Consider the following 22290-nt stretch of genomic DNA (forward strand, 5'->3'; position numbering starts at 1 on the left):
TTGTTCAGTTGAGTCTGACTTTCATGACCCTATTTGGAGTTTTCTTGGCAAAGATACTGGAGTGGTTTGCCATTTCCTTCTCCAGATCCATTCTATAGATGAGGAAATTGAGGCAAACAGAGTTAAGTGACTTGCTCTGGGTCACACAGCTAGTAAATGTCTGAGGCCAGATCTGAACTCTGTGAAGAGGAGTCTTCCTGACTTTGGGTTTGGCACTTTGTCCACTAACACACAGCACTTGATAAATCTTTCCCTCCTTGAAATTGTCTGGCTACTTCCCAGTAGGCTCTTATTATTTAGGAATATAGAATTTTCTCTGAGGGACTGAAAGCAATCCATCCAATGCAAGATCTTAAATGCAGTCATTTCTATGAGAAATGAAAGTTAGAACTCCTCTGCTTCCATTGAAGACACTACCAACCTTACTGTCACCCAGGATCATAATTTCAGTCTCCTTTAAACATTGCCTCACACTAAAACTAAACATACAACCAGTTGACAAGTCCTGTTACTCCTATACCTCAACATCTCTCTGTCTATCCCGTTCTCTCCTCACACAGCCACTATCCTCATTCAAGCTCTTTTCACCTCTCATCTGGACTACTATGTAAGCCTCCAGAATGGCTTTCCTGCTTCTGGTTTCTCCCCTCTCCAATCCATCTACCATATGACTATCAAAATAACCTTCTTAAAGCACACATTTGACCAAATGATGCTACTCAAGAATTTTCATCTCTTGGATAATAGGATAACCATTAAAAACAAACTCTTCAAATAGTTGATTAAAGCTATCTATAACCTGAATTTAGCCTACGTTTCCAGATACTTCATTTTTTTCTATTTTCCAGTTAAGATGGCCCTTGTTGTTTCCTGAAATTAGTATTCCATCTCTCATCTCCATGACAGTTACATAGAAAGTGCTTAATAAATACTTATTGATTGGATAGCTGTTTCCCATGCCTGTACAACAGTGGGATCAAACTCAAATAGAAATGAGGGCCACTAATCTATACATAGGGATCCTAGCAGAAGGCATATTTATTAAGTTTTAAAATGTAAGATTATCAATGTTTTATTGTATTTTTATTTATTTTGTTAAATGTTTTGTAATTACTTTTAAATCTGGTTCAGGTTACATTTGGGCCACACGGGACCCATGGGTCATGTGTTTGACACCTCTGCTGTATTTACATTTGTTGTTGTTCAGTCATGTCTGACTCTTTGTGACCCCATTTGGGGTTTTTTTGGCAAAGGTACTGGAGTGGTTTACCATTTCCTTCTCCAGCTCATTTTACAGGTGAGGAAACTGAGGCAAACAGTGTTAAGTGACTTGCCCAGGGTCACACAGCTAGTAAGTATCTGAGGCTGGATTTGAACTCAGAAGATGAGTTGTCCTAATTCCAGGCCTGGGCACTATGGCACCACCTAGCTGCTGTGTAAAACCCCCTTTAGGACTACTTCAACAACTCCAACTCCCATTTGTCTTTGTGTGCACAGCATCTAATATGGTGCTTTGCACATAGTAGGTGCTTTATAAATATTAGTTGAATTTAATCAAAATCTCAGAATAAGGACATTTTGTAAGACCCATGGCTACGTTTTATTTTGTTTTTTAGATTCAGTGAACAAGAGGTGTGTGGAATTCAGACACCATTAGCAAGTAGATAAGGGTGAAAAAGCACCAATTATTTATTTTAAAAAACATTGCACTAAATCTTTAGAGAATGAAAACTTGGAGTGGGTCTTCTATATATTCCTTTCACCAATTGCAATATGTCAATTACATGAAATTTTAGAAGAATGGAAGAAAAAATTAGATTGAATTAATAATTTGAGGTGAAAATATATTAATCAGTGCATCTGATATGAAATGTCACATACAAGGTACCCAGATATTTATTATTTGGGTATAAGGGAGGCTTGTCAAGTTAATAAGCATTGTTAAGTGCCTATTATATGTCAGGCACTATGCTAAACACTGAGGCTGCAAAGAAAGACAAAAGACAGTCTCTGTTCTCATGAAGTTCACAGTCTAATGGGAGAGAGAAAACACAAACAACTATGTACAAATAAGATACAGACAGAATAAATTGGAGATAATATCAGAGGGAAGGCACTAAGATTCTGGATGAATGGAAAAGGTTTCATGTAAATGAGACGTAAGCTGAGACTTAAAGGAAGCCAGGAGGCAGAAATGAAGAGAGCATTCCTGGCATGTGGGTCAGGCAGTGAAGATGCCCTGAAATGAAAAATGAAGTGTCATGTTTGAAAAACAGCCAGTGGACCAGTGCCACTAGATTTCCGAGGATGTGAGGAGTAGGAATAGGTGGGGGTGGGGGAGAGCATAAGGTATAAAAACACTGGAAAGGCTTTCATATTTAATCTTGGGGGCTTTTTAGGTGCTTTAAAATCTGTTACGGTCCTTTTATGAATAATATGGAATCTAGCCAGATATCCTCTTTTTCCTTTCCCAGGCAAGGTTGAGTGAGCATTCTAAGCAAAGGGTTCATTTGGCAGAGTCTAAATATAGTATTAGCATGTACCTATGCACTTCCCATCTGTTCTGACAGTTATATTAAACCCTTTATATTCCCTAGTGCCACATACCTCCCTAGGAAATCTCTGCTCATCAGAGACCTGTCAGAGACATCATTCCTTCAATAAGACATACAACTGAAAAGTCTTCCTATCAATCCATTATTCTGAGACATCACTGCTTCACAGGGCATGACAGCAGAGAGCACAGGTCTTCCAAAGCTTGATCAAAAACACAGTTGGAAACTTCTTTTAAAATCTCTAAGATTGTGATGAAAAGAACTGTCTTTTGAATTCTACTTCTTGATGAAAAACAACTAAAATATTTTTCCCTTCATTGCTGAGGTGTGAATTATGACTTGCAAGTGGGGAAGAAATAACAGTACAAGTAGTGAAAAGGCTCTGGGTGTCAGAGGAGACCACCAGCTGCAACATAGGCATGCTGGCTCTCTTGTCAAATATTCAGTAAGGTGAATGTTATAAAGTCAAACATCCTGAGCTTAGCACCCTGTCTTGCACATAGTAGGTTCTTTAGTAAAAGTTTTTTGAATTCAATTGATTGATAATCAGGATCAGTCTTAAGAGTAGGAAGTCAGTGCCATGTCACAATTTAAACATGGGGGATTTCTAAACAACTAGAGCAACATAGAAACATTGCATGGTTACAGGCAAGAAAAAGAGAGCATTAAAGACATTGTTACTTCATAATTAGGAAAGATAAGCCATGTGGGAGAGTAGAAAGAGACTACATGTGAAATGTGTCACCACTTGGTGACACTTGGGTAAGTCACTTAAAACCTCTACAAGTTGGACTATTGGTTCATATCCATGGGACTTTGTCTATTTTGCTGGAAAAATCTGTTCACCCTAGGAGTTCATTCCACCCTCACACTGGAAGTATTCACCATCTCTGAGTCTGATTGGCTGGTTCTTCCCTGAGCCTCTGTTTTAAAGAGGATGCCCAGACCAGTGATGTCTTCATTCCTTTTCTGTACTCCTGATTATTCAAACTTTCTCTACTATGCCCCCACTCAGCATCTCAACCCCCTTCTCCTCCTTACTCTTAAGCTTCAGTTTCATTTTATTCATTGTCTTCTCAATTAGATTGTAAATTCCCTGAGGGCAAGGATTGTCTTTTTTGCTTGTATTTGTATTCCCAGGCTTTGCACCTGACTGGCACATAGTAGGCACTTGTTGACTTGAGTCTCAGACTTTGAATTCATTAAAAAAGGAGTCTGTAAGTCAGTCAATAAGCATTTACTAAGCACTTACTATGTGTTAAGCACTGTGCTAAGTATTAGGAATACAAAACCAATAAAAAAGAAAAAAGTCTCTGCCCCTCAAGGAGCTTCCATTCTAATGGAAGAAGAACAACATATAAAAGGATTCAATGTAGGAGCATGATGGGAAAGTCTGGGCTGTAGCCTGTTGAGAAATGAAGAGATGGGGGGAAGCTAGGTGGTGCAGTGGATAGGACACCGGCCCTGGATTCAGGAGGACCTGAGTTCAAATCCAGCCTCAGACACATAGCACTTACTAGCTGCGTGACCCTGGGCAAGTCACTTAACCCCATTGCCTAGCCAAAAAAAGAAAAAAAAAAGAAATGAAGAGATGGTTGGCCTAGGCACTCTTTGATAAACAGAGGTTCCGAGAGGAGCCATCCAAACAGAAGGAGGGACCACAGCGTACTTGTGGAGGGCACTTCTAAAGTGTGAATTCCAGGATTGAAGGAAACTTCTGACTGAAGAGGTTGCTAGAACAACAATACTCTGCCTACCTTGAAGAGGTACTACAAAGATCACATTAAATATTAACATCTGACATTTAAAGTATGCTTTAAAGTTTGTAACATATTTTACATTCATAATTTCATTTGGGCCCTACAACAGCCCCTTTCTGTGAACTGGGTTCTGCAGTTGTAACTATCCCTATTTTTCATATTAGGAAACTGAGACTTAAAAGGATTGAGTGATTTGCCCAAGGACACATGGTTAGTCATTCATTAAGAGCTGGGATTTGAACTGCCTGACTCCTAAGCCAATACTCTTTCTATTGTGTTTCGACTCCTTTTTTTTTTTTTGAGCATAGCTTCTCTTTTCACTCCTCTTAAAGTTAAGTGTATTTGATCAACTAAAGAACACTATACAGACAATAGCTTTTGCTAAAACAGACATCCTCTAAATGCCCTGTGCTTTCCTTAGATTGTAAATAATACAATTTCCTGATTCTCATTAACAGCTTATTCTAACCAAACTGAGCCAACTCTATGGCAGATATTAATTACCGTTGGAATCATTTCTGGGTTTTGACACAGTTTCTTCTCTAATTAGCAGAACTCTGCTACATTTTGATTGGTGAACACTGACATACTGAAACTTAATTTCTCATGTGGGTAATAAAAGTAAACTACTGTACTACTTGTCAAAATTGCAATCATCGCTTTTTAACATAAGCCCAGGGTAACAGTTTAGTATGTGGCAGCTGATGTTGTGGATAGAGGGAGGGGTTTGGAATGAGAAATACTAAAGATCAAACTTGCCTCTGACATAGGTGACCTTGGACAAGTCATGTAGACCAAGCCCAAGATTTTGGGCATCTTTCAGCGCCCAAATAACTCTCTGAGACTATAAGTTATAGAGAAGTTGCTGATTTTTCACTGGTAAAAGAATTTTTTCCAATCCAGTAACTCTTGTCCACACTACTGAAATCACAAGTCCAGGTATATGTGTGTAAATTCAGAAGAAGAATAGGTTTCTGAAAGAGCCTGTGTAATGTCCCCTATAGATCTAAATCACATCTATCTTAAATTATTTCAGTGAAGCCAAACTAGAAGCAGACATAAATCCCACTTTATAACCTTAAAGCACTATAGAAATGTGAGTGACTATAGAGGTAGGATGGTACAGTAGGGCAGCTAGGTGGTACAGGAGTTAGACTTCTGGGCTTGGAGTCAGGAAGATCCGAGTTCAAACCCAGCCTCAGAAACTTCCTAGCTGTGTGACCTTGGGAAAGTCACTTAACCTCCATTTGCCATTGGAGAAGGAAACGGCAAACCATTCCAGAATCTTTGCCAAGAAAACCCCATGGACAGAATTCCATGGGGTCATAAAGTATTGCACATGATTGAGTGACTGAACACCAACAACAGTGGTACATTGGCTAAAAGACTGGACTGATTTTAGATCCAGTAGGACCTGTGTTCAAATCCTGCCACTGACATACAGTATCTGTGTGACCACGGAAAACTCAAGTTTCTGAGACTGGAATTTATAGAGAAGTTATTGATTTTCACTAGTGAAGGGAATTTCCACACTAAGAATCCCACTACCTATAGGTCTGGGAACAAAAATTGTACTGCCATCAAACCAATCCTTAAACAGAAGCGTCTTTATCCTTAAGGAGTTCTCTACATTGCCTGATTCTCTCAATCAGCACCAAGATGACTTGGCTATGACAGGAAGGCATTGTCTTCTGGCCTCTTATGCCACTGAATACTCTCTCATTGTGACTAATACCCAGCCACAGGCCCCACATGACGCTGAAGATGACAGAAGACACAGAAACAGCCTCTCAGAGCTGGAAGGGACTTTATTTTCCTCATCTGTAAATCAGGGGAGTTGGACTTGGTGGGCTTAAAGTTGTCTTCCAGTTCTAGTTCTACAAGGAAAGGGAATAAGCATTTATTAAGTGACTACTGTATGTCAGCCACTGTGTTAACTGCTTTACAAATATCATCTCATTTGATCCTCACAACAACATTGTGAGGTAGGGGCTATTATTATCCCCATTTCCTCAGTTGAAGAAACTGAGGTGGGCAGAGGTAGAGTGACTTGCCAGGCTCACACAGCTAGTAAGTGTATAAGGTTGGATCTGAACTCAGGTCTTCTTGATTTCAGGTCCAGCACTCTATTCACAGTGACCTATCCACTGTAACACCGAGCTGCCCTCATAGTTATATGAGCGATTATTATTCTTAGCTTCAGTATATTGGTTCATGCTTTGTTCCTCATCTGAAATTACTTTCCCCTTAGGTTCCCCTAAGGGCTCAGGATCATGTACCGGTTTGCATTATAATCTAACTGCTTTATATGCGTATAACAGTCAGCTAGGTGGCAGAGTAGAGATTGCTGGAAATGATGACTGTGAGACCTAAGTTCAAATTCCGTCCCAGGCATTTATTTGTCGTATGATCCTAGACAAGTCACTTAATGTCTCTCAGACTTAGTTTCCTCTTCCACAAAATAGGGAGAACAATAGCACCTACTTATCAGGTTGTTGTGTAGACTAAATGAGATAATATATTCAAAGTGCTTCAAAAAACTTAAAGTGCTATATAAATGTTAGCTGTTGTTGTTGAAAGGCAATATGGTTTGCTATTGTTGTTGTGCTCTTGAAGAGAACCATGACATCAGGGAAGTGATACCATGACATGCAAGTGAATTGGATTTGAGTGAGGGAGGGCTATGCAAAGCTACTAGCCTCACTTTCTCCTTTGGAGCCATCTGGGTCCAGTGGCCAGATATAGATAGCCCAGGATGCAGTAGGAAACCTTAGCTTTTTCAAGCTAAGGTCTTTAACAGGTCTCAGTTTGACTGAGGCAACACAATAGGACATTGGACTTGGAATTGGGAAAACATGGGTTTGAATCCTGTCTTACTTGTTCTGTGTGACCCCGGGCAAGTTACACAACCTCTCTGGCAACAGTTTTCTATCTGCAAATTGCTGGGGATGGGGCAGGGTAGGTTGGATTTGATGGTCATTATAGTTCTTTTTGGCTCTAAAACTATGATTCTGTTATTGTTATCTTGCCTCCTCGATTATATTTCAAACTCTTTGTGCATAAGAATTATATCAGAAACATCTGTTGTATGTCTAACAAAGGGCTCTTAAGTATTTGGGGAACTCAACTCTAAGTTATCATTTGGTCCCAGGTCAATCCTCATAAAATTTTTTTTAATTGAAAAATACAAAGGAATTGGGAATTTAGTAAAAATGCACCTTGCTATCCTACTTTCCAGTGGCTACTCTTAAAGTAACATATAGGACAAGTGGAGTTAAAACTAGTAATTCTTGGGGCAAAGACAGATTCTGTTATGTTTGAAGGAGATTGCATAGAGAAAAGTTAGATTTCAGGTCACAAGGTTCCATGGGGAATAAGACCTTAGACACAGCCCTGGTCTCTCTCCTGGGCTACAGTCCTACATCACACACAGAATTTTGGACATCTCAAACTGTAATTCACACAGACATCCTTCTCAAACTCATCATATCCAAACCAGAACACCAAAACATTCACCTTTTTCAAACTATCCATGACACCATCATCCTTCCAGTCTCCAGGCTTATAACCTCACTATCATCTTCAATTCTTCTCTCACTTGACCCACGTATCCAATCCATTACCTAATACTGTTCTTTCTACCTTCACAAAATTTCTCAAATATGTCCCCTTCTCTCTACTCACAAGGCTACCACTGTAGTAGAAATGCTTATCATTTTTTCCCTGAACTATTCACACATACCAATCCAACCCTCATCTCCACATCTTTTAATTATTTATGCCTTATGTCTGAAAGATCTCTCTCTTCATCTCCTTTATTCCTTCCTCCTCACCTCCACTTCTTACTTTCCTTGGCTTCCTTCAAGACTTAGCTCAGATTCCATCTTCTGAAGAGGGCCTATCCTGGCATCTCCCAACCCCCACTGCTACTGCCTTCCCTTATGAGATTACCTTCAATCTATTCTGCATATATTTTGCATATATTTAGTTAGGTACATGTTATCTCCCTCATATAATATATGCTCCTTGTTTTTTTGCCTTTCTTTGTATCAACATTTATCACAGTGCCTAATATATTGTTATTGTTGTTTAGTCAAATCCAATTCTTCATGGCCCCTTTTGGAGTTTTCTTGGCAAAGATACTGGAGTGATTTGCCATTTCCTTCTCCAACTCATTTTATAGATGAGAAAATTGAGGCAAACAGGGTTAAGTAACTTGCCCAGGTTCACATAGCTAGTAAGAGTCTGAGGCCAGATTTGAACTCAGGTACTCTTGACTCCAGGACTCTATCCATCTAGCTGCCTTATATGTAGTTGGGGATTAATAAATTCTTTCTATTTGACTGACAGAGACTGAGATCTTTGGAGACCCTGAAGCTATTGCTAGAGAGGCTGAGGCAGAGGAAAGAGGCTGGGCTAAGGAAAAGCTTACCTAGGGTTGCTACCGAGGCTTATTATTCTTACTAACCAGGTACTAAGTTTATTATTTCTACCTGATGAAGGAATACAAGTGCTCTTGGCACCTTCTAAATTTTGGTGCCCTGGGGCAAAACTTCAGTAACCCTACCATAGTTAAAGTTCTGGAGACAACTTTAGTTGATCTAACAAGGCCAGGGGTCTTTAAAAAATGCAAAGAATGTGGCATACATTTATCTCTTACACAAACAAGACCAGGTCACTTGACAGTCTCTGCTCATACTGCATCTATACCTGTGCTATGTTTTAACTTACCTGCTTCACCAAGAATCACAGAATCACAGAGCTGCAAGGGACTTGAGGGGCCATTTAGTTCAATCCATACCTGAGAAGGAATGGTCGCCACAATACACCCAAACAGCAGTCTTCCACGTACCAGGAAGAACCCAATATTTCTTGAGGCAGCCCATTCCACATTTGTTTAGCTCTAATTGTTAGTAAGCTTATCCTAACATCAAGACAGAGTTGCTCCAGATTTTGTCTTCTGATCCGAGCAGGACAAGCTGAATCCCTCTTCTATCTGGCACTTAGCATAATGCCTGAGACATATCAGGTGCTTAATAAATGTTTGTTGACTGACAGTCCTTCCAATACTTGGAAGACAGCTAGTGGCATCCTTTAAGTCTTCTCCAGTCTAAACACCCCCCCCCAATTCCAAGAATTTTATTCCCACCCTTCTTTTCCCTTATTGGTTTACTTGGGACAAAATTAATTGTGTCTTTGTGGCTCAGCAGTTGCAGACTAGTTTGTGATTTTTCATCGAACATTGCCATCAATACTACAGTTGGATGTCACTGTTGTGTGGCATTTTGTCTTCGACATATGTCTATGAGACAACAGTTGGTAAAACAACTGAAAAAGCCAGAAATACTGTTTTGAGCCTAAAGCTAATGCTTAGTGAAAAAACCTGATGGGAAAATTTTCTCAAGAAAGAATTGAGGATTAGTTATTAAAATCAGTAGAATCTGGAGCCAGAAGATTTATGGCCAGCACTTCATCAACATAGCTACTATATGCAACCTGGTGGAATTTCAGGTGAGCTTAGTAAAAATTGAACTCTATTCATTCCTGCGCATATGTCATGGAAACACAAAGTCATATTCATTGTTCTTACCTAACCTTTTTAAGAGGGCTGGAAGTAGAAGGGATTTTTGCTCAGCATCCATAGGCTTTTACGTGAGAAAGGGGGAAGAGAATAAGCATTTATATAGTGCCTACTATGGGTTAAGCACTTTTTACAAATATTATCTCATTTGATTTTCACAATAACCCTGGGAGGTAGGCACTATTATTATCCCTATTTTACAGGAGAGGAAACTGAGGCAGAGGTTAAGTGATTTGTCCAGGGTTGTTGAGCTAGTAAGTATCTGAAGCTGATATGAACTCAGGTCCATTCCTCTATCCACTGTACCACCTACCTGCCTTTAAAAGAAAAAAGGAATTTCTCCTATGTTAATTTCAATAAAATGAAAATAATTCTTTCTTTCTTTCTTTTTAAAGGCCACACCAAAGTAAATTAATAGCAGGTAAGTAAAAAATGCTTCTTATCTCCTGGTACTTTTGAAATTTGATGCCATGCTTTCTCTAGGTTTTTACTGGCATTTGCTCGAACATGAAGGACCAGAGCTCAGGCCACTCCCAAGGGCTTGGTCTAATTTAAAGCCAAAGTGTTTCTTCAAAGGTCAACCCAGGGTAATGAAGTTTAGAGCTGAGGTTCAGAACTGCTGGGAAGAATAGCTGAGAAACTGTTTGACAGGGAATCAAGTTGGGGTCCAGAAACCTGTGTGTTCAGTGTCTGATTGGGCTCTCAGGAGAACTTGCCAAGAGCTGTGTTTATTTGATCAATGTCCAGATACCCAGTACCTGCTTTTAGTCAAGCCCTGTCTACAGAAGGCAGAGCTAAGAACCTTCTAAAGGCCCAGAGTGGTAGCTGAACCAGTATAAGATATGGAGAAAGCAAGGTCAAGGGCTTCTCATCTTTCTCCATGGTCTGCCCCAGTCTGAATTAGATAGAAACATTATAACTTTATAAATGAACTTATAGCCTAATATTTAACAAACTCAAGCAACAGGGCTTGCTATTTGACAAAAACTGCTAGGAAAACTGTAAAGCAATCTGGCAGAAACTTAGGTTTAGACCAACTCACACCATATACGAAGATAAACTCCAAATGGATATATATGATTTAGGTACACAAAGTCACAACATGAGCAATTTAAAGGATTGAGGAAGAAATTGCCTTTCAGGTCTATGGATATCTATGGTTAAGAATTCATAGTCAAATAAGGAATAGAGAAGATTAGCGTTAAAGAAGATAGAACATAAAATTTATCTTCTGAAGATAAACAATTTTGATCATAGGAAGTTTTTAAAAAGCTTTTACATAAATAAAACCAATGTAGTTAAAACAAAAGGAAACAGTTAATTGGGAAAATAAAAAATGTCATTAGCTCATCTGGTCTGAGGGATAGCCTCACCCCATCCCACCCCCACTCCAGATGGGTAGGGCACGGTGGATTTGGCTGGCAAAAAAGCTGGTTCTTTTTTAGGGCCAAGGGGAAGGCAGACTTAGAAGTTGAGGTGAAGTTAGCCGAAGTCAGTACTTAGGATAAACAAAGTATTTTAGATAAGGCTGTTTGGGCAAAGGAAACAAAAGTAGAAGGAAAGTAATCAGGGAGAATCCCCAGAGGGATAGTCTGGCAGAGGTCAGGTTGCAGGTGAAGGCTGAGGGTGAAGGGAAAGTACTCAAGAGGAATTCAGAATGTTGAGGCTAATAGCCAAGGTGAGATCAGATGCAAGATCAAGATATAAAGGAATGTGAGCAGAGAGGATCCTGGCAATCCTATTCATAGGAAAATAGATGGAGAGCTAGAAGGGAGCTTAGAAGCTGTTTAATCCAAACTCTTAGAGCAGCTAGGTGGTACAGTGGATGGATAGCATGTTGGGCCCAGATTCAAGAAGACCTGAGTTTAACCTCAGAAACTTACTAGCTATCTGACCTTGGGAAATCACTTAACCTTGATCTGCCTCAGTTTCCTCAACTGTAAAGTAGGAATAATAATAATAGCACCTACTCCTCAGGGTTGTTGTGAGATGAAAGGAGATGTATTTGTCAAGTACTTGGTACAGTGCCCAGCACATAGTAGATGTTTATTCAATTCTTGTTTCCTTCCTCTTTATTTTAAGGACAAGGAAATTGAGACCAAGTAAAGTGACGACCCATGTCACCCAAGTAGTAAGCAGAGAGATGAGGTTTTAATCCAGATCCTCACACTCAAAGACATCTCTTAGTGTAAGTACTATAATCCTCATTTTACAAATAAGGAAACTGAGGTCCTTATAACACATTACAACAGTGATGGATTTAAGTCTCTTGGCTCTCATTACTATACCAAATTGCTCATCTACCTTCTATTCCCACAGGCACTGGTCACTTTGATGGGAATTCAAAGGAAATGGGAATGTCATTCTTTAACTGGAATGTCCTGCCCAAGTGCAGAATGAATGATGAGAACGGGAAGCAAGGGCTCAGAAGGCAAGGATGTGACATATTCAAGCCACCATATATACCGTTATATATTCAAGCCTTATATATCGTACAATATACCACATATGTCCTTTTGAAACACTCCCTTCCCTTCCCTGTCTTCCAAATGAGCTGCAGTTGAACTTTTGACAGTTGTTTTATTTTTGTGCAGGAAGAACTATAATATATGAAACAGATTAATTCTCAAATATGATAAAATGTTCAGATGAATTATGAGAAATCATTGCTAATTATGAAGTACATAGAACAGTGAGTTCATCATCACAGATATTTGGAGATGAATTCATTTTCTTGGAAACAAATTTCACAGAAGATGTCATCATGCAAAGTTGATTTCTAGTGGAGAGGAAAATCTTCGAAAGTTTTCAACTTAACATCAAGTTTTCAATTTAGCATCATCTTTGCCAAATGAGTTAGTTGGGAAAATTGTGAAAATATCTGATCCAGAATGTTTAGGACCAATGATTTCTTTTCCCCTAGATATTACAGTCACTCAAAAGACATGGATCCAATAATGAACATTAAAAAGACAGAGAGAGAAATGAAGACTACATATTGACCAACTATGAAACGTAGTTGGATAGACCACTTATTGAGTTAGTCCATATAATGTACATATAAGGTAACCATATACATACATATAAAATGTATAATGTAACATATATAATATGTATATAAAACATATATATAATGTTTAATGTAACCAGCACACATAATGTAACCATGGAATTAATAATCATAGAATACCATGATCAAAGAAACAAAATTGCTGTCCTAAAGGACAACAGAGGGAATGCAGGGAACAGCATATTACCAGTGATGATTTATGAAAGAAATATTATAAATATATCATCATGCTTTTTCTTATTTGTGTCCCTAGTGCTTAGTACAATGCCTGGCATGTAATAGGAGATTAATAAATGTTTATTGAATTGAATTGAAGAAGGGGCACTGTCTGAGCATTGAAGGTGAGCAATAATAAATAGACAGTCCAAGTGCTACCCTAGCCCCTAAAGAATACTAAAAGCCCCAGAAGACAGCCTCCAGAAGCGTGGGGAGTTCCTCTGTGGAATATGTGTGGCAAGATACAGATCAGAAATAGACAAGATGAGGCAGTACAGGTGTCTGTACCAATGGAAAGAACCACACTGATTAGATTACAGATCCATTAAGTGGTGAAGGACTGAAATGTAGCCCTGGGCATAGAGGCAATTTGGTCAAAAGATCCTCATGTATGGGGTCTCTGTACATTTTCACCTTGAAGCTAAGTCCAATGATGATTGGATGACTCAACAAATTCTAGTGTGTATTCACCTTGTCTCGATATTATTATAGAACAAGAAAGCACTGGCCTGAGTGCTATGGGACCATAGAGAGATGGCCTGAGAGGCGTAAAGTCCTGCCTCTGATTCATACAGTCTATGTCATCCTGGATAAGTCACAACCTCTCATTGCCCCAGCCTACTCTCTAAAACTATAAGGTACACAGAACATACAGATCTGCATTGGTAGAGGGAATTTCCTCCTGCAGGAATTCTCTGTACCAATGTAATCATGGGGATAGACCCCACCCCTCTAACAAAATGTCTCCCACACTTTCTTTATCCTTCTTCACCCAGAAACTCTTTCCAGTGGGAACAGGAACAAGTCAGCCGTCAGTTCCAGTTTAGTAATTTAGCAGTGGATTATCAATTATATGTTTATAGTTTTATTTCATTTTTCACTTTACCCAGTATTGAATAGTTAACCACAAAATAATTTTTATTTTCTTGTCTTCTCTGGCTCCTACAGTACTTGAAAAATTTTAAAGCTGCCTGCTGATTTTTGTCCATTAGTTTTTCACTACAATGCCAGCAAAGATTTTAGGGGAAGGAAGCACAGATTAGAACCATTTCCTAGCCAATAATTTAATCTCACACCTCTAGATTTGTGATCCATTTATTAAATTCCTAGTTGAAAAAAGGGCTATATTACTTTTTAGCATTAATCTAAAATACAAATGAGTAAATTTGCATAATCTGATACCCACAATACTTGTTTTATAAAAGCCTGGCCCAATTATCAAACAGGCTAAGGAGGAACGCTCAAATGATAATGCTACTACCCTGAGTTATGATGTAAAAAAAGCAAAAGTTGGTGAATATGATCTTCCTTCAGTCACAGTCATTGAAGGAAGCAGAAGTTTTCTGGGTCCCTCTCTGCTTCGTGGGGCTTCTCTGCTCCTAGGAAGAACCATATTATATCCTATGAATGGTATAGAGATTAAGCTTTCTAGTCTATTCTATTCTCTCCTCTCCTTATCCAGTCTATTGCTAATGGAGATTCTTCAACTTCTTTCAGTGAATTCCATTGCTGTAATATAATGACCATAGTGCTAGGTCACTGGACTTGGAGTCAGAAAGTATTAGGTTCAAATCTTGACTCAGACACTTACTAGCTGTGTGGCCTTGGGTAGGTCACTTAACTCTCCATCCTTCAGTTCCCTAAGATGTAAAATGAGGGAGCTGGACTTGATGGCCAAAAAGTCCCTTCCAGCTCTAAATTGCACAGTGCCTGGCACATAGTAGGAGTTTAATAAACGTGTATTGACTATGAAGACCTGAGTTCAAATCCAGCTTCAGACATTTATTAGCTGTGTTACCCTGGGAAAGTCATTTAACCCTGTTTGACTCAATTTCCTCATCTGTAAAATAAGCTGGAGAAGGAAATGAGAAACTACTCCAGTATCTTTGCCAAGAAAACCCCATATGGGATCAGGAAGATTTGGGCACAACTGAAAACAACTAAATATTTCAAGCACTGATTATGATCGTAATCATTATTCCTATTATTACCAAAAGTATCAATCAGTTAACAGTAAACCCCAGATCACACAGCTAGCTGGGTTGTTGACATGGTTGAGCTGTCCGATCTTTCTGCAAGCATATTGAACGTACTGAGTCAAGACAGTGGCTCTGCCTATTTAAGCCACAGAATAGTTAATTTGCATATTCTAGTATGTATCATATTTTACTTGTGAAAACCTGATCAATCATCAATTGAGTTATCAAGGAACCCCCAAATTATAAAACCCTTGAATAGTGATGTAAGAACCATGAGTCAAAGCTTGAGATTATCCCGAAATCACAGTCATTAAGGGATAAAGGTGGTTGTTATTTTTACAATTCATTAGCTCTAAGAACCAGCTGGATTGTTAATTCCATGAGTCTTGGACTATAGATTTCCCAGTGTCTAACTTGGTTCTCTGAAAACGACTCACATTTAATAAATGATTGTTGAATTGACATGAACTGAATTGAGAATTTGTGAGTGTTAAGGTTTTCTGAAACTGAAACAGGGGAAACCTCAGAACTGCCGTCTCAAGCAATAAACATGCCAAATTAGTTTGAGGCCAATCTTGAGCTGTGGTCAATCCCCTCCTAATATGACCAAGTAACATTTCTGGTTTTGCCAACATCCTGGTTCTCTCTGACTATTCACAGGGAGGTACAAAGGGGCCTGACCCCCAAGCCCCTATCAAATACAGAGTTGAGACATCGTTCCCAGGGCCCAAATCTGAATAAACACTTGCTAAAGAAACAACACTGGCATATACAACCCAGAAGTTACCGAATTCTCTAAGCAAAGAGGTCCCTGGCTTGTATGACCCACAGTTGTTCCTCTTGAGAAGTCTACTGTGCCCTACAAAAATAACTGGCTCCTCAATGCTGAGCTAAGCATCTGGGTCAAATCATCAGTTTCAAGCCTCCTTTAGGATTGTGTTTTATGGACTATTTATTTGAAGCAGAAGGATTCACCCCTTAATCAAGGTTCTTTCCAACTGGACAATTTTTGCAGCTTCTTCTCCCCTAATTGCACCTATGTATTGGTGCTTTCATTTGACTCATTACTTGACAGCTGACATTGCCCTGTGCTGTTGTAGGAGGAGCATGCTTTTCTTGTATTTGCAGTCTCTCGTCCCTCACTATATCCTCACAGGCAGCAGCTGCACTAAACTCCCTCATTTCAGGGCTTGCAGCTCTGAACCTAGAGATTGAAAATGTTGTTGTTCAGTTGTGTTACTTATGTCTGACTTTTCATGACCCCATTTGGGGCTTTCTTGGCAAAGGTATTGGAGTGGTTTGCCATTTCCTTCTCCAGCTCATTTTACAGATGAGAAACTGAGGCAAACAGGGTCAAGTGACTGCCCAAGGTCACACAGCTAGTCTGAGGTTGGATTTGAACTGATGGCCATGAGTCTTCCTGATTTCCAAGCCTCATGCTTTTCCACTGGGGCCACCAAGCTGCCCTGACTGAGAATGGGTTGTTGCAAAATGAAATTTCCTAAGTTAATAAACATTTATTAAGCACTTACTATGGGCTAGGCATTGAACTAAGTACTGGGAGGAGAAAGAAATGCAAAAGCACTACCCTGGTTCTGCTCTTACAGGGCTCATTCCAACGGTGCATGTACATACAAGTTATGAACAGGGAAGCTAGGTGGCGCCATAGTGCATAAAGCTCCCAGCCTGCAGTTAGGAAGACACATCTTCCTGAGTTCAAATGTGGCCTCAGGTACTTATTACTGTGTGACCCTGGGCAAGTCACTTAGCCCTGTTTGCCTTGGTTTCCTCATCTGTAAAATGATTTGGAAAAGAAAATGGCAAATTACTCCAGTACCTTTGCCAAGAAAACCCTAAATGGGGTCACAAAGAGTTGGATACAACTGGAAAATGACAAAAAACAAAAAACAAAAAACAAAAAACAAAAAAAAAAAAGGAAGGTAATCTCAGAAGGAAGGCATTAGCAGCGGGGGGAGTGAAGGGGTGGGACTGAGAAAAGGCTTTCTATGGAAGATGAGATTTCTTGAAGAAGGCCAGGGAAGCCAGAAGGCAGAGCATTTTAGGCATGGGCGACGACAGTCTTAGGCATGGGTGACAGACAGTGCATAGACTTAGAGTTGGAAGATGAAGTGTTGTGTGAGAAAAACTACAAGCAGACCAGTGTAGCTCAATCATGGAGTTGGGGGGGGGGGCAGGGCGGAACAAAGTGTAAAAAAAGACTGGAAAGGTAGGAAGAGGCCAGATTATGGAGCTTTAAATGCCCAACAGAGGAGTTCATATTTTGTCTTCAAGCTGCCCGGAAACCTCTGGAGCTTGGTGAGCAGAGGGGTGACCTAATCAGACAAATGTTTTAGTTTCCTAGAGCCCAATCCCTTCAGTGGCTCATACTAAAGTTCACTTTCCTAGAGTGCTATCCTATTCCGCAGCCAGCACCTTAGCCTTGAAATCCTGGTGATGTGAATTTTTATATTTCTGAAACTTGGGCCAGGGCAGCCCTGACTGGCTCTGGATCCTGGGTAGGTGTGTTGTATCTTTTGAACATCTGGGAGGTGGCATTCCCTCATGGGGGCCTTTTGGTCTCCATGGCTTGTTGGGAACTGAACATAGGTGTGCATAGTTTGGACCACATGCGCTAGGCTACCATCCATACATTTCTATGGAGAGCTGAAGGGAATTGTGGCCTAGTTCTGAGCTGGTTGAGCTTCCACTGGGGCAGGGGTCTGAGACGAAAGCAATCTCACATACTGAGGCATTTCTTCCTTCTGGGACCATAGAACAAACCTAATTCTTCTTCCAGGAAGAGGCAAATCTTGGAGTCAAAGGACCTGGGTTAGACTCTCACTTCTGATATTTGCTTCCTGTGTTACCTGGGGTAAACTGCTTAACTTCTCTGAGCCTGAGTTTTCCCATCTAGAAAACCAATTAGAAAATCCCCATCTAGAAGATCAGTTAATCTCTAAAGTCTCTTTCAGCTCTCAGTCCTATGATACAATAACCATATGAAATGCTTGAAGATAGTAATTGTTATCTCAAGTCAGTTTCAAGACTCTTCCTTACCCTCATCCAGCAGCAGGCTCATGAAATCAATGATTCAGAGTGATCTATCTTCTCCAGAGTTCTTAACCTAAGATTCATGAACATTAAAAAAATTTTTTTGAGGACTATATTTCAATATAAATGATCTCCCTTGTAATCTTCTGTATTTTATGTTATGTATTTAAAAATATTAATCTGAGACAGGGTCTACAGGTTTCACCAGACTGCCAAAGTGATGTACAATGCAAAAAAAACCAAAACAATAACAAAAACTCAATACCACCACCACCACCACCAACAACAAAAACAGGTTAAGAAGCCCTAATCTAATCTAACCCCATCGTTTTGCACAGAAGTTAAATGATTTGCCCATGGTCACACAGCTTGTAAGTGTCAAGGGGTAGGATTTGAACTCCACTCTTCCTGACTCCAACTCTAATACTTCAGCTACCACGCAGTAGATTTGAGGAGAAACACCAGCCATGATAATGTCAATCTGTGTGTAGCACTTTACAAGGAAAATTAGAGAAATGGTTCCTATTTTCTAGGACCCTATGACTTAAAATAAAAACATATTAATTATAACTAATTTTTGGATAGTTTTTGTTTTAAAAAGTAATTTACCTGCAGTACAGTATCTCATTCAATTCCTAGAACAACACTGTGATGGGGGTCTTATTACTGCTCCATTTTTAAAGATAAAGAAACGTTGACTCAGAAGTTAAGTGACTTAGGCAGGGTCACACAGCTAGGGAGTATCTAAGATTAGATTTGAATTCTGATCTTTCTGACTTCCTCTGTACACTATAACATACCACCTTTGGGCCCAGAGTAGGCCTAAACTTAACAATATGTTACCTTTTGAAAGCTGGTTTCGAAGTCAGTTCTTTGGAACCTAGAATTGCATTTTCATACGGAAAGATTTTATGATTGAACAAAAGCAGTGAAACTAAGAACTCATTTTTTATTTATCCTGAAGGCTGGCATTTGAAAAGAAGAAGCTTTAATTAAAGGGGTTGAAGTGATGATAGAGCCACCTGTGGGGATTCTGAAAGGGATTTTTGGGCACTTTCCAGAGCTTCAGACATGAATGGCCCTGGTTCTTTATTAAACCTCATTTCGTTCAACACATAGAACTTTTCCCTTCATAAAGTCATATATCTATCCCTATTCATGTTTATAGCCACACTTAGGTTTTGGGAGAAGTGGGACAGGCTTCACAAATAAAGAGAATACACTCTTATTAGAAGAGAGCAAATTATCTTCAGTCCAACAAAGCTATCTCTCCTGTCTTCTTCAGTATTTCTCTTTCTCCGGCTCTATGTCTGCAGATTTTTTGATCTCATAGCGTATGCAGGTCTCTGGCTAGGAGTACACAGTTAGACCATCTACCTCCATACTAACCTCTGCCCGCATTGGCTAGAAGTTAGGAGGGTGGAACGTTTAGGGTAGGGCTGAGGAACCTGCAGCCTCGAGGCCACATGCGGCCTTCTAGGCCCTTGGGTTGCGGCCTTTTGACTGAGTCCAAATTTTACAGAACAAATCCTTTTATTAAGGGGATTTGTTTCACGAAGTTTAGATTCAGTCCAAAGGCCTACTTGAAGACCTAGAGGGCCACGTGTAGCCTCAAGGCTGTCGGTTCCCCACCCCTAGGCTACCACTTCCACATGGAAAATCCTAGGACTGACAGATTGACAATCTTGAGTCCTCCATATTCTCTCAAAGCTATTGTGAAGCTGGATACTCTAATGAAATAGGCTTAGAGCTCTGACTTATGGGCATGTTTATACCAAACCAATTTCTGATATCTGTCTTTGCACCTGAGAATCTAAGAATGGGGTCAAAAAGAAGAAGGCAGGAATGGGGGAGACTTGGCCCAGAGAAGAAATGGGCACTGCAGGTAAGAGGGAAGGTATCTTAGCATGGCCCAATGTGACCTCTGTTACAGAAATATGGCCATGTTTTGTTATATACACAGAGAGAATTCCTCAGCCAGCCATTGCACTTGCTCAGGTTTCAGCCCTGTGAAACAAAACGTGCCAACCCATTCAGTGATATGTGGCCAGCTTTGAGAGGAGTAGCCCTGTTCCTTTTTGTTTTTTTTTTTGTTTGTTTGTTTTTAGGCAATTAGGGTTAAATGACTTGCCCAGGGTCACATAGCTAGTACGTGTAAAGTGTTTGGTCTGAGGCCAGATTTGAACTCAGGTCCTCCTGACTCCAGGGCCAGTGCTCTATCCTCTGTACATCCTAACTGCCCCCAACACTATATATATGTATATATTTTTTTCTTTTTGGTGAGGCAATCGGGGTTAAGTGACCTGCCCAGGGTCACACAGCTAGTAAGTGTCAAGTGTCTGAGGCTGTATTTGAACTCAGGTCCTCCTGAATCCAAGGTCACAGCTCTATCCACTGCCATCTAACTGCCACAGTAGACCTGTTTCTTGAGGTTGGAGAACAGCTGGGTCCTCATGCTAATGATATGATTTACTACTTCATGAAACCATTGGCTCTGCAGATTAGGACCATGCAGGATAAGGGAAGAAATGGGCATTTCTGGCTTCAAGAAAAGACCACAGGAGAGAAATGATAGGTATCTTCAAGTATTTAAAAAACTGTCCTATCAATAAAGGATTAGACTTATTTTGTATACCCCATCAGAGGGCAGAAGTAGGAACAGTAGGTTGGAATTGCAAAAAGGCAAATTTAAGCTTGATGTCAGGAAAACCTACTAACATTTAGAACTGCCTAAAAGTGGAATGGGCTGCCTTAACAGGAGGTCTTTCCTCCTCTTTAGAAGTCTTTACACGAAATCTCAACAGGTATGTTATAATGGGGCTCTCTTTCATACATGGGTTGGACAAGATAGTCACAAGGTCCCTACCAACTCTCAAATTCTGTGATTCTGATTCAGGTTAATTCAACGAGCATTTATTAAATGCCTGCTATGTGTCAGGTACTCTGCCAAGCACTGAGGTTACAAAGACTAATGTGAAACAGTCCCTGACCTCAAAGGCATTACATCCTATTAGCCATCCACCAGGGAAACAAATCAAAGTAGTGAGGAAAGAAAATGGAAATCATTGTTGGAAATAGTAAAAGGAGGAATAAGGGAGCACCCACAGCTATTGATAAGATGAGACCTAAGGCAGGGTGACCTTATGTATGTAAGAGACAATTATGTTGGGTTGTTGGCAAGTTGGAGACCATTTGTAAAGAAACACTGAAGAAAGAGAAGTTTGGCTCTAGAAAAGATGAAGAAAGAGGACTGAGAAACAGGCCTTAGATTCGGGAATTAGGAGGTCATGGGGGATTACCAAGATAGCTGTTTTAATAGAGTTGTCAGAAAAGTTAGATTGCAGAGCATAATGAAGGCATTGTTGGTAAGGAAATAAGTCCAGTGGATATAAAGAACTCGATGACTCATTCTCAAAGTTTGTCCAGGAAAGAGCCAAATGATAGAGAGTGGACCTATAAATTTTTTTTTGGCATAAAGAATGCCCAGATAAGGAAACTCCTTTTGTCACTGAAAGTCAGCACATTATATACCATACATGATTATTAGTATAGTAATATGCATATATAATTTGTTTGTTATTTGTCCTTCATCCTTTTTTTTCTGGCGTTTTGGTGAGGCGATTGGGGTTAAGTGACTTCCTCAGGGTCACACAACTAGCAAGTGTCAAGTGTCTGAGGCCAGATTTGAACTCAGGCCCTCCTCACTCCAAGGCTGGAGCTCTATCCACTGAGCCACCTAGCTGCCCCATTTGTCCTTCATTCTTGAAGAGGACATCAGGAAGGTGATGTCTTGACTTGCAATTGGATTTAAATGAGGGAGGCCTGTACAAAGTCACCAGCCTCACTCATTACTCTGGAACCATCTGGATCCGGTGGCAAGATATAGATCAGGATGACTGGAGATGCCCCAGATACAGTGGGAGACCTTGGCCTTTTTAAACTAAGGTCTTTTCCAGGTCTCAGTTTGTCTGAGGCAACACTCAATCAGTGATTAAGGCTAGGTAGGAAATGAGGCAAAGAATGGCCTCTTTTTCCTAGACAAAAAAAAAAATATATATATATATATCAATCTAGGAGG

The 22290-nt window shown here is 39.9% G+C and overlaps 1 protein-coding gene across 1 annotated transcript in view; it reads right to left on the reverse strand.

Moving 5' to 3' along the window:
* Positions 1–14278: 14278 nt before the first annotated feature.
* The window catches only part of EXTL2 (exostosin like glycosyltransferase 2), a 76457-nt gene continuing 68445 nt past the window's right edge, over positions 14279–22290 (reverse strand). Inside the window, exons 5-6 of the mRNA XM_027868246.1 lie at positions 18219–18285; positions 14279–14561 (exon numbers count right to left, since the gene is read on the reverse strand). Of these exons, the coding sequence (XP_027724047.1) occupies positions 18253–18285 (33 nt within the window). The 3' untranslated portion in view covers positions 14279–14561; positions 18219–18252. The remainder of the gene's footprint in view (positions 14562–18218; positions 18286–22290) is intronic.

Source organism: Vombatus ursinus, unplaced genomic scaffold (assembly GCF_900497805.2).
Source record: "Vombatus ursinus unplaced genomic scaffold, bare-nosed wombat genome assembly UNPS02014787.1, whole genome shotgun sequence".
NCBI lineage: Eukaryota > Metazoa > Chordata > Mammalia > Diprotodontia > Vombatidae > Vombatus > Vombatus ursinus.